Raw genomic sequence first — 12,255 nt, 5'->3', positions numbered from 1 at the left:
GCTATTCTAACTACACTAGAGCCAACACCCGTACAAACAGGTTGCATATATTGTGTTAATGGCTGACATGTCTTTCTAAGTTTCGAAGGTTTGAACAAAACATCAGACCTGCCGCATGATTTTCAGCAGCTGCCCTCAGCAGGCAAAAATTATTGTCTGGGCCTCATTATCATACAAACCGAGCAATTGCAAGAATAACCGGAAACTGCAACGAGAATAAAAGGTCAAATGACATTAACATTCCAGGGTCGAATGATATATAAGAGAACTCTGCCAAATCAAATCCAGACAAAAAGTAACATCTCATCATTTAGCAAAACCTTCCAACTGGGAACTTCACTACCATTACTACCCAATAGGGAGACGAGAGAAAAATAAAACGTGAACTTCAGCGCTTTCCACCGCCACCTCCAAGCTTGGGACCCTTTGGTGCGGCACCCTTTGAAACATTACCCTTACCCTGTGACTTCTGCTGCTTCGACATCACTTCAGCCTTCTTCGCCTTCTTCTCATCCTTTGACTTCTTGATCCTCTCCTTTATTTCACTGTTCAAGAAGATTTTCTCCAAGTCAACTAATATCACTGGATCGCTGTCAAATGAACATGGAGCAAACTTGTGCACCAAAGGTAGCCCCTAAAAAACCATACAAGAACCTACCGGAGAGCAGCTTCTCTGGCAGCATCACGAACTTCAGGCTTCTCAGTCCTGCGCTTTTGGATGACCTCCAAGGTTGCGCCGACAATAGACCGGGAGTATGGCTTCTTGGTGGCGCGTCTCCTCTTCTTAACAGCTTCTTGGGAAATATCCTGCATTTAATTCCAGAATAAACCACTTCACAAAGAGAACATAAAAAGCCTTGCCAACTGCAAGTTCAACAACAGCAGAGCAACAGATTATCAGTGCAATGAGGTATTTAAATTAAACTATTTCCGGGCAACAAACCTTTTTGTGCTGCTTCCGGTACATGGCTGTCCATGTAAGCTTCGAGGGCTTCAAGCGGTTGTGGAAGTACCTCTTGCATTTGGAGTTGGCAAAAAGGAAAACCTGTATAAATACAAGGGAGCGAAGAGTCAATTTAATTATGGGTCACGGACAAACTAATAAATAACACCATAGGTTAGGGTCACCAAACCAAAGCAAGTGGACAAAAGATATTATTCACCATCTCATTCACTTGAAAAAGTAATCTTTTTAACAATTATTCATCTATTTACAACAAACAAGAGCCGGAGATTTTCTCCCATGCTCTTCTAAAATGTGGGAGACTTCGAATCACGCGCTACCTAAAGAATACACAATCAACCAAAAGCTACAGAAAATTAAGTTTGAGTTATTTTACCTGGGAATCTGATCGGACGAATCTGATCCCTTTCCCAGGGTATATCTTTGCGCCGCTGAAACGACAAAGCTCCGTCCTGTCATGGAAAATATCCATTAAACGATTCAATCAGTCACGACATACATGTAACTGAAGACAGTCAATTGATGGCAGCACATGTCAGCTCTGTTCTTCCAAAATGTAAGCTTTCCCACAAAAACGAGAACGCATCACTCATTAGAGAAACTTCATGCCCAATTCAAGCCAAAGTTAAGCACCAATATATTAAGCCAAGGATATATAATTCCTCAAATGACCCTCCAAGCTCAGACCTTTAACATTTCTCTCATCTCTCCACAATTACAGCCGCCCCTAAATGTCTACGATCATCATGGAGCTGCAGCTCCGCAAGATGTCCCCATTCGACGGACATCATTATAATTTAGCGGAAGCATTCATAAGAAAAATGGTTGGAGTATCAGAGTTGGCAAGCAGATCGAGCTGCTAATGAAAGATTAAGAGACTCCGATGGCAAACAACAGTTAATTGATAATAACATGCAACGCCCATCGACCTAGCTAACCATACGAGAGAGATCAGAGAGAGCTCTTACTTCAGAACCATGGCTGATGATGATGTGCTGCAGCCGCTCTCCTCCTCGATGGACAAACCCTAGAAGGAGATGATCTCAGCTATATATGCCCTAATAAAACCGCATAGTTAACTACCAAAATGCCATCGGAGGGAACTCGGAATTGGGCCGGCAAGAGGCCCACTTCCTGTAAAATGTTGGGCCACGATCCATTTTATTGGGGTTAGGCCTTTTCTCCTTATCTGGGCTCAATTATATGAAAACAGAGAAACGCTTAATAGGAAATTTTCATATCAAGTGCAGAGGCAATTTTGGCGTAGATGTTGCCGTACAAGAAGCTTCATGATTCATCTCCAAACGTTAAATCCAAGATCTTCCTGCAGTAAGCTATCTTGAGAAATGTTCGGCGGTTCCGGGTCTTCCTGGCCGATTTTCGTGTTTGTTCGTAGAGTTGACTGAATTAAGAAATATTTAGTTTATCGATTATTAATTACGTGACAGAAAGCGAATGGAATGTTCATATATAAGGATTACCCGTCCTACAGCCATCCAAACTTTTTCAGTCATGTCTTCCTCTCACAAGACAAATTTCAGGCAGATACAGATGATTCTATATTAGAAACATACTGTCTCGAGGAATATGCGTACAATGATCAATAAAAATCGATAGAAATCTTGCATAGAGCTGCAATGCAAAAGCGGAATACCTAAGAATGAGTTTCTAGGTGCTTGATTAACACGCTGAACATGATTACATGTTACAACAAAATCGGCTCGAATCCGCAATTTCTCAATTCGTGCTCGATGTCTATTGGCCATCGAATCCGCAAGTAACAACAAATCACATTTAGCAAAAAGCAAATGACACTTATTTTCCGAAGAATTGTACGAAACTAATGGTAGCTAAGACTCATGATCACCCTTATTCTCAACGCGTATCGTTTCTATCGACGGGATGGTCAACCGGCCATTGACCATTTTCTTTTCACCAATTCAGAACAAATTGAGCAACTTCTTCCACATACAAATTACTGCCGTCAATGATCATTGACTGCTGCAGAAGTTCAGGAACCCCATGAATTCGTGCTTGTGGATCATCACGATGCTCTTCTCGATCCCAGCAACTCCTGCAGAAAGGAAGTTGTCGCGAATAAGGTGGGTTAACAAATCATATCGATCAGGAATTCAGAAATTCGAAAGAACGACAATCATGGGGATTCTGGAGATGGAGATTTACCCATCGTGAGAGCACTAACAAAGATGACACCGGAGAGGATGAACACAATGATGGAAACCCTCCCCAGGATTGTTATGAGTTTCCTTACTAAGTATTGCCCCCAGAAACCGGCCAAAGTTGATACTGACATGAGGTACAGAGCTGCAAATCATAGAACCTTAATAAATTATTTTTGAATTATACACGAGGGAAAATTATAATTTTCTTTTGGAAAAGGACTTTTTATGTTAATGGTGAATTGCATTAGGGGAAAAAGAAAAGAAAAGAAAAGAAAAGAGAGAGAGAGGTAAAGGGGAATCGAGAAATACCATACGGAATTGGGAATCGCTTAAGCAGGTAGAACTCGACCACGGACAAGGACGACGAGAACATCATCACAAATGTCGCAGTTACACTTGAGACCTGCAAACCATAAAATCAACATTGACTTTACTCTACAAAAAATATCCTGCCATGATAATTTAAAATAGTCATATATACTTAATATATTAGTCTACATGTGAAGCAGCGAAGAAAATCTGGATGTAGGGAATGATACAGTGATTTTTTCTTTTTTAATATATATATATATGTGTGTGTGTGTGTGTGTGTGTGGGGCTGACAACAATAAATAATTTTATATGCCTAAGTATATTTGTCAGTATAATATAGTCTTAGAAAGGTCGGTCAGATTGGTTCTGTTAGCTTGACAGACAATAGGATGATCCAAGTCCAATTAATTTCTAAGAAAATGAGAGGAATATTTAGAGGATAATCATAGTATAATGGTTTGGAATCTTCAATAAATTAGCAGAAAATAATTGAATTTTGGAGATAGTTAATAACAACCAGCGGAGGAAGGAAGCCGACAATGCTGCCTGATCACGCAACATCATAATCACATTGTATAAAAATTCATGACATGAACTCAGCATTAATATTACCAAACAACATTAAGCATTAATAATTATTATTTCTGATGAATATATAGAGAGCGAAGCTAAGTTTTGAAAAAGCAATTACCGAGAGAGAAAGCCCGATCCATAAGAAATCGGTCAGCACGATGCATGCTGACAAGATGGCACGTCACTTTAAGCCTTGTTTAAAGTTAATTTGAGCTTTCACCAACATGTTGATTAATACATATATACATGATATTCAAAATTCTAAATACACGGCCATATAGTAATCGCATATTATGCTAGCTAAGCTGTTAGTAATGATTTCGATTGCATATATAATATGTTACCTGTGGAATGACGCCGATCTCGAGCAGGAGTGGACCCAGGATGAACCCGCCGCCGGAGCCAAGCAGGCCCCCAACGCAGCCACCCAATAAGCCGCAGAGAGCGCAGAACGCGATGTGCCCGGCGGTCCAGTGGATCGTGGCCTCACATATTCTGCCGTCCATGTTTCCCGTGGATATTCTCTTCTTATCCTCTCTGTACAGCTTCACCGCTTCGAATCCAAACAATGCAACTGCAATTGGAAACTGCATGGGAGTCAAAAAACGGTCTGCTGTGCTCGGGGCCGGGGATGGTCCGAGCACGGTCCACCCTAGCTAGCTCGGCCAGTCGTCCCCCGAACTTCTGATCTTAAATTCTGACAGAATTATGCACGTAAGTTCTTAATTCTATTAATTCGATGATATTATGGATCCTTAATTATCTCCTCTGTTCTATTTCTCTATGCATTTTTATCCAAGCCCCACGCAGGCCGCCGCCCGCCACCCCACCCCCCCCCCCCCCCCCCCCCCCCCCCCGGCGGGATCGGTAGGTTAATGAAAGGATTTTTACCTGCAAGCAGAAGAGAACCCAGTACCATATGCTGCACACCGCTACGCAGTTCTGGAAGCGTAACACACACGATGACTGAGCTTAATTATATTATTAGCTATTAATAACATAATATATCATGATTAATGATAACTGGATCATGAAAAGAGAATATAGGGGTACAAAATATATCAATATCTCGAGACAGATTATTAATTTAATGGCAAAATTACTTTACATATATATACGAGGAACTTATAAGTAAACTATATATTGTGACTTGCCTTGAAGACTTGGAGAAGTAGGAAGGAGGCCCACACAAGCAGCAGCAGCACCATCATTTTCCATTTGAGGTTGAGACGTACTATTTGCTGGAGACAGACACAAAGATTATTAGAAAAGCACATATTCAGCAGATATATACATATATATTATATTGTCTATTACATTGGCTTATTGAATTTATTTTTTCTTTTGATATGCATTGTGATATTCCAAAACAATTTAAGTTTGAATAAAGTTGGCCATTAATTGAGAGGTAAAATTATTTTTAATCGTAAATCTTTTTCACTCACAAAATTTGAACTCGAAATCTCATTTAAAAACACGCGTTAAATCAGGAGAGTCAACATAGGAGTGGTCATTGGCTTGACTACGTACCATTTCCGATTTCTCTTCTCGGGGTATCAATGGCTCGTGTGCCGTGTCAACCAGAACTGCGTACGGCAACAGAGAAATTGAGTTAAAATTGTTACAGATCTGACAGATCATTGCCAATCAACACGTGACGACAGATGCTGATTGGTTTGTATTACCTAATTAACGAATTAAAAAAAAAACAGAGAGAGATGTTTGATTACGTACGTTCCCCGCGAGAGTTGACCGGACCTTCTTCTTGCTGTCGGGCCGTTTCCTTCTAGGTTAACCGTTACAAATCGAGTTAACTTATCAATTGGTCAAAATTCTTTTAGCTGGAGGGGGTTAGAGAGAGAGAGAGATTAAATTTGTTATTCAACAAATAATTCATAACCAGTTAATAATTTTACCTTCACGATCGTCTCTTCCTTCCACATCTGAATGCCCTTGTAGAAAGACCTCGACGAAGTCCCTGATGCCAGCGACCAATCGACAAATGATATAAAACCCCATGAAAGGGACCCGATATGCAATCACTCGTTGCAATCGAACATAATATATATCGCCACAAATGCTTATTCGAAAGAAACTTGACGGAAAAAAATCAATTTTTTCGTTGCCATAATGTTTGTGAGAAAATGTCAGTCTGGACTGGTAGGTGCGTGTGTATTTTTGTCCATTTTATTGAACGACTCGCTCACTTATCCGAAAAAGGAAAATGATCGTTGAGATAACAGTACTGTGACAATTACAACTACTAATTGATGGAAGCGGTAAATTTGATGATGTGACATAAACAGCTTTGGCTTTTGCTTACCTAAGAAGAGGATGATGATCAAGACAGTGATGAGCCAGTAGGGGAAGACGACGCTGAGAGCCACTCCGACCGTGATGCCGAGCATTAGCACGGGCTGGAATAGAAGGGCCAAATTGTAGTCTATGATCGGAACTTCCTTCGTCGGGTGCCGAACTCTCAAATTGTACCAAAATGATGATATCGATGCCGCCATGATCATGCCTGCAGCAACAACCACCGTGAAACAGTTAACTAATATTCCACGTTTTCAACCCCCCACTGTGTAACTTGAACCAAAGCTTAAAAATACATCGATCCATTCGTCATATATATACATATATATGTTTTGTGTGCCTGCTTGTATATATGAATATACGTAGGTTGGACATGTAGTTCTTATGCTTAGGCTCCCTTGAGCAAGAAACTCAACCATTTCCGGCAACTTTTCTGCATCTTTCTCGTTATGTTGCAGAACAACGATTGATGGCTGATCGTATGCAGGAGTTTAAGAAGAGGCCATGTGACTTCCATTTGGGTCATTGATAAAAAACGAGGGGGAGGATCGGAATAAGAGAGATTTACGTTACTACGTACACTTAGAGAGAGCGGCAGCAGACTTAGTGTCGAAGCCAACGATCAGGGTGAGCATGGGGACGAAAATGCCTCCTCCGCCAACCCCACCAACCGTCCCGCACGCTGACCCCACGAATCCTATCACCGTCGCCACCACCACTCTCCACCCGAACTCCAACTCCTGCCGCCATGCATATATATGAAAAAGAAAATTGATAGTTCTTGAAGGTTGCAGCCAATAGACTCTTTACAATAAGCATGTCACGGGATTTAAAAGAAAGATTGAGGATCCATACGGGCCAAACTTTCTCAGAACTCGATTCGAGTTTAAGGCGCGTTTCTCCGGTGTCCCGAACATGGAGGAGTAAAGTAGAGAGAACGGCGACTGAGGAAGCAGAGAGGAGATATAGGATGAAGCCCCTCATTGTGATGGCCACGGCCTTGCAGATTCTAAATAATCTAGGGAACAAAAGCATATCATTTCGGACTCTACTGCTCTTATATATGCCATATCGTTTCCATGAAGTTCCTTTTTTTTTTTTTCCCTTCTTCCTCGATTAGCAGGAGATAATTTATGGTTCTAGATAAATAAAAAATCTAACCTAAAGGGGAACATACAGAGGTTATCCCCCTAATGAAAATCAGATTATGAATATTTTGATTTCTAGACCAGGTCATATACCCCTAGGGACCAACCTCTTTTTCTCCCTGAAGAGTTTTTAATTAATTTAGACCACTTTTTCTTTTCTGGAAAGAACTCGAGCATGCCATCATATGTAGTTGTGCACCATATATATATATATATATATATATATATATAAGCTAAGGTAGAATTTTGGTTTGAATGTATAGATAATTACATGTATGTAACGCTAAAAATCGATTGGCCGGATTGTGTTAGATAACGAGCATTTCAAACAAAATGTCATTGTCTCGATTATTTTTTTTATTCACTTTCTTTATCATATATATTGTTATTTTTTTCAATTACAAAGAAAGCTAGTGAGTCTAATATAATGAAATATAAATCTTAAATATCTAATAAAGGGACACAATAGTCTCACCACGAGTATGAAACTGAACCTTTTGGTCACCACCCGAAAGCTTACGCTAATGCGCTGCACTTTTTTTTTTTGATATCATATATTATTATTCGTTATTTAATATTATCTACTTTCCATTATAAAAAGTTGAAAATAAAATACTGGCAATTATTATTTGAGAAAATTGGGATCACGTGTATCATTAGAAAAAAGGGCTACCACGGGGAGAATACGTTCCAAGGGAGCAAGTGACAAAGCAAATAGAGGCTATTATAAATAAGAAATCAGCACGCCAATGATTTCTCCTTCTTGTCTTGACTCCCGTTTTAGATTCTGTCATATGGTATATAGGCCTTCCTTCTTCCCTTTAATAACCTCTAATTTTGCCCCATACCCTTCTCCCGTCACAATCATAGTCTTTCCGTCGTTTCAAACGATCGACTCTTGTCTCTCTAATCACGAAACAATGAAGTGTTGTAGCACATTTTTCTCACCTGAAAACAAGAATTTACGTGTCTCGTATCTCTTTATCTTCTTTCCTCTCCTTTCTTTCTTCGTTATAACCAAAGGGAAGAAACTCTTATCTTTTTTTGTCTTATCAATAAGTGGAAACTCTTATCTTTACTATAATGTCATTGAGATTTACTCATATTACATTGTATAGGATAATAAGGACTCTTCAGTATTAATAATAGTGCATGGTCAACCATCATCCCTTTGCTCCAGGTAGTCTTTGCTTCTCTAGGCATTAATTTTAATCTTGCTGCTCTTGTGTGATATTCACGTTGTTGTCAATGAAAAACGCAGGACACTGCTCCCCGTTATCTATTCTTCAAGTGACAATCCGCCGCCGCTCTTCTAGAGCTAGCATTCGTGGAGGATTCCTCATTCACTGACTGTGACGATCGAGCCGGTGTCCAATGGATAGCCGGAAGTCGGGAATTCACCCTTGTTCTGCTTCCTAGCTTTCATGAAGACGCTAGAGCTTTGATTTCATCAATGAGCTTTGATACCATAATAACTTTTCTCTGGAGTTTGATAACTCAACTCACTCAGAACAAGTGCCATCCAAACATATATGTACACTTAAAATAGACAAAAGAAGTAAAACATAAGATTACCAAGAGAGAGTATAGTGTGGTGACGAATCTTTCGCCTAGTGATCAAAAAGTTCTATATTCAATATCCAGTAGAATTATCCGTGTCCTTTTATTAGATATTTATGATTTATATTTCAACTTATTAGATTTATGACTTTCTTTGTAACAAAAAAACATTTAAAACACTAAAATTAATGCCTAGAGAAGAGAAGCCGAGACTACCTAGAGCAAGGTGATGGTCGGCCATGCCATATCATTAATAGTCACAAGAGTATATAATACGCTATATAATATGAGTAAATCTCAATAAAATCCTTTTATATGTTCTTCCTGTATATACTTAGTTATATCTTAATTTTCTTCTTTAACTCCCTCAACCACCTTTCTACCCTTTCGAGCCAAAAAAAAAAAACCACCTTTCTATCCTGACTGGTCTCCCCTCCCCAAGCCCATCATTCTAACCTACCTGTCCTCGGCTCACATCAGTCTCACTTATTACTTCTGCACCCCGATCGAGAATATGTTCAAACAGACCAACGCATTCATTGTTTGATTTCCACCGAATTCATACAGATTTAGACCCATCTCCATCGAATGTTAAATTTTCATTGAATTTATATGAATTTTATTACATCTTCAATTCAAAAGTTAAAGCAGTCATGTAACGATGAAACTCAATTCCATATAAATCCAACTCTTTTCTTGTTTTGTCTGATGTGGAACAACTTTTATTTATTTATTTAACTCCTCAACAATATAATATAATTAGGGCGCCTCTTAGGGTTGGAGCGGTTTCTACATGGAGAGCTGTACCCTCAATTGGATTCAATTCAAATGTGAAAAGCATCTCTCCATGTTTTGAGAAAATTTTGAATACTCATAATGATGCAGTGAGAAAGAACCAATAAGATTACTTCAATTAAGAAGACTTACCACAATTAATCGAGTGATTATCACTTATTATTTAGTTGATTGCAATTTAATTGATTCTTCCTCATGTCATTTGGTGAGGTAGGATCACCTAATAATCTCTCCCATGTTTTGCAATTGAGGCAGCCATATCGGTCTCGGATTCACGCGGAAGCAAATAGGTGGCCGACGTCTCCATGCACTAATTAATGACACTGACACTGAGGTCCTTTTAAACTCGGGGTCCATGTCCATTCCTAACCAAGTGATCCTCCTCAATCTCAAGTATCGTTATGCACTCGCACTTCTCATGGGACTTTATTATTGGAGATATTTTCTCTATAAATTAGCCAGTTGTAACATAATTGTTAGGTGTACTACATTAATTTTATAGCCTAGATTTCTCCTTCTTTTGCTTCCTTAATTTTTGGATAGCTTCCTTATTTTTATGATCATGTAAGTTGTGTATATTATTGATCAATTGAATCGGGCGCTTCAATTATTCTATAATTTAATAATGTTCGCTCTCTATACTGGAAAACCTTGAAACTTAGTGAACATTTGGTTTTGGGGTAGAGTTAACTGTATAAAATGGAGATAAAATAGTTATGAGAATTTTGTATTAAAAAGTTAGTTGCAATAACGATTAAGAATAAAATATGTGAGAGAATTTATTATTTAATTGAAGAAAAAGATAAAAAAAGTAATGATTATGTTATTGAATTGGAAAAAAAATAAAGTATAGTAGAATTATTATTTTCAAAACCAAACGAAGCCGATTTATTAGTAAGCCCAGCCTCTTCAACCGTGAAAACTTCTCAAACCTAGCGGCCGATGCGTGTGCCCCCGGTGCTAGTCCTCTGATGGAACTGTCCGGGTTAGGCTTGCCCCATGGCTTTTTGATCCCTCGATTAAGTACCCAGAACTTATTTTTAGATGAGGTTTGTAATTCCGATTTCTGTCTGCCTCCATAGAAACCGAAAATCGAAACATGTAGTGGTTTCCTGCCTGTTCCAAGTAGAACCCATTCCCATGCACGTATCTTCTGATGGGCCCGGCCCAAGGTGGCCCGATCAAGTACTTGTCGTGAAGTCTATACCTTCATTCTCTAACATGCGGCTAGTCCTAAAAGCAGATATCACGATCTTGCAACATCAGCACCATGTGTATGTCACGTGGTGTTTTTGTTAAAGGAAAAGAGATGTGAAACATCACATTCTCATGTTCAGTACTTAGTGGGATTATCCGTACCAATTTATTAATTATTAGGTTTTTAGGCCCGCGCAATGTACAAATTTTTAAACAAAAATTTATAATAAAAAAATTAAATTTATGAGAATATAAATAAGAAATAGAAATCAATAATAATTATGCATTAAAATATTTTTTGATCTCTTTTTCCAGCCACTAAATTTATTATTTCTTTTATCAATTGATGACATTGGTAGTATAATTTAGATTTAAATTGATATTGATTGTAAAATAATATTATGTCGTTATTTAATGTAAATAATTAGTGGAGTTTATCATTCATAATCAATTTATTAGTATTGAAAGGTGGAAATTAATATTTTATTAATATTATAGTAATTAAAGTAATAAATTTATTGAGCGTAATTTATTTCTCAGCTAGGCCGAAGAAGGGCGAACCAATTATTAAAGAAGTCCCATGAATCCCCTCAAAGGGATAAAGAAGCAGCGGTCCAACAGATCTTAATAAAGTTGGTCGTCGAGATTGAAATTTAGGTGGCTGAGAAGTGCTCGGAGTGGACCGAACTGCTAGGACAATCTAAAGTCGAACGAGAACTTGGAATGGATAGGTTAGAGCTCGCTCCTGCCAAGTTAGACCATGTAAAAGCAGAAGTACAAGACCCCTTGGTGGAAGCAGATCTCGGTTTTGATTCGAAGCCGAGGTCAACTTTCATTAGTGGTCTCCTTGATGAACCATTTTGGAGTGAGTTAATTGATCTGTGGTGCGAATTTCGTGACCATTTTGCGTGGGATTACTCTTACATGCCAGGCCTTGATCGTAGCTTAATGGAGCACCGCCTACTGATCAAGGAGGGTTTCAGACCTTACAAGAAACCGTCTCGCAAGCTGTCAGATGAACTCACATTGAAGGCAAAGGAGGAAATCAAGTGGCAAATACATGTATACCTCGAACTTCGCAAGATCGTTCGAGGCACACATGCGGGGGCAAATGTTGACACCATATTTCGGATTTTCTGAAATTAAGGCCCAATTGATGAGATTGAGTTAGATGACCCATTGTAATTTCAGACCGAATAGGTTTTTG

The 12,255-nt window shown here is 38.9% G+C and overlaps 2 protein-coding genes across 3 annotated transcripts; both read right to left on the bottom strand.

Annotated features, from left to right (window-relative positions):
• Positions 1 to 212: 212 nt before the first annotated feature.
• LOC116196269 (60S ribosomal protein L24) lies at positions 213 to 2,023 on the bottom strand. The gene is made up of 5 exons (XM_031525914.1): positions 1,933 to 2,023; positions 1,341 to 1,416; positions 944 to 1,045; positions 659 to 807; positions 213 to 545 (listed from the first exon to the last, which is right to left on the bottom strand). Exons 1-5 carry the CDS (start codon positions 1,941 to 1,943, stop codon positions 389 to 391), a joined length of 495 nt encoding a protein of 164 aa, XP_031381774.1. The 5' UTR covers positions 1,944 to 2,023; the 3' UTR covers positions 213 to 388.
• Positions 2,024 to 2,615: 592 nt separating this feature from the next.
• On the bottom strand, positions 2,616 to 7,559 carry LOC116196266 (sulfite exporter TauE/SafE family protein 4-like). Of its 2 annotated transcripts, none has more exons than XM_031525909.1 (12): positions 7,204 to 7,559; positions 6,929 to 7,088; positions 6,356 to 6,556; positions 5,949 to 6,010; positions 5,767 to 5,818; positions 5,563 to 5,618; positions 5,187 to 5,273; positions 4,924 to 4,974; positions 4,377 to 4,619; positions 3,457 to 3,550; positions 3,149 to 3,289; positions 2,616 to 3,038 (listed from the first exon to the last, which is right to left on the bottom strand). In XM_031525909.1, exons 1-12 carry the CDS (start codon positions 7,381 to 7,383, stop codon positions 2,956 to 2,958), a joined length of 1,410 nt encoding a protein of 469 aa, XP_031381769.1. In that variant the 5' UTR covers positions 7,384 to 7,559; the 3' UTR covers positions 2,616 to 2,955. The 2 variants fall into 2 exon arrangements, with proteins under 2 accessions (XP_031381769.1, XP_031381770.1); XM_031525910.1 differs by having other exon boundaries at positions 5,767 to 5,815.
• Positions 7,560 to 12,255: the final 4,696 nt, after the last annotated feature.

Source organism: Punica granatum, chromosome 2 (assembly GCF_007655135.1).
Source record: "Punica granatum isolate Tunisia-2019 chromosome 2, ASM765513v2, whole genome shotgun sequence".
In the NCBI taxonomy this organism is placed as follows: domain Eukaryota; kingdom Viridiplantae; phylum Streptophyta; class Magnoliopsida; order Myrtales; family Lythraceae; genus Punica; species Punica granatum.
Note: the sequence above shows the minus strand (reverse complement) of the source record. Positions and strands in the feature narration are given on the sequence as shown.

Coding starts and splice junctions, on each gene's coding strand:
- LOC116196269 (XM_031525914.1), bottom strand. Junction 1,046..1,340: donor TCGTCCGATCAGATTCCCAG/GTAAAATAACTC, acceptor GTATTTATACAG/GTTTTCCTTTTTGCCAACTC. Junction 808..943: donor ACCGGAAGCAGCACAAAAAG/GTTTGTTGCCCG, acceptor AATTAAATGCAG/GATATTTCCCAAGAAGCTGT.
- LOC116196266 (XM_031525909.1), bottom strand. CDS start 7,383: ATGCTTTTGTTCCCTAGATTATTTAGAATCTGCAAGGCCGTGGCCATC. Junction 4,620..4,923: donor GGGTTCTCTTCTGCTTGCAG/GTAAAAATCCTT, acceptor ACTCCCATGCAG/TTTCCAATTGCAGTTGCATT. Junction 3,551..4,376: donor AGATCGGCGTCATTCCACAG/GTAACATATTAT, acceptor TATGGTTTGCAG/GTCTCAAGTGTAACTGCGAC.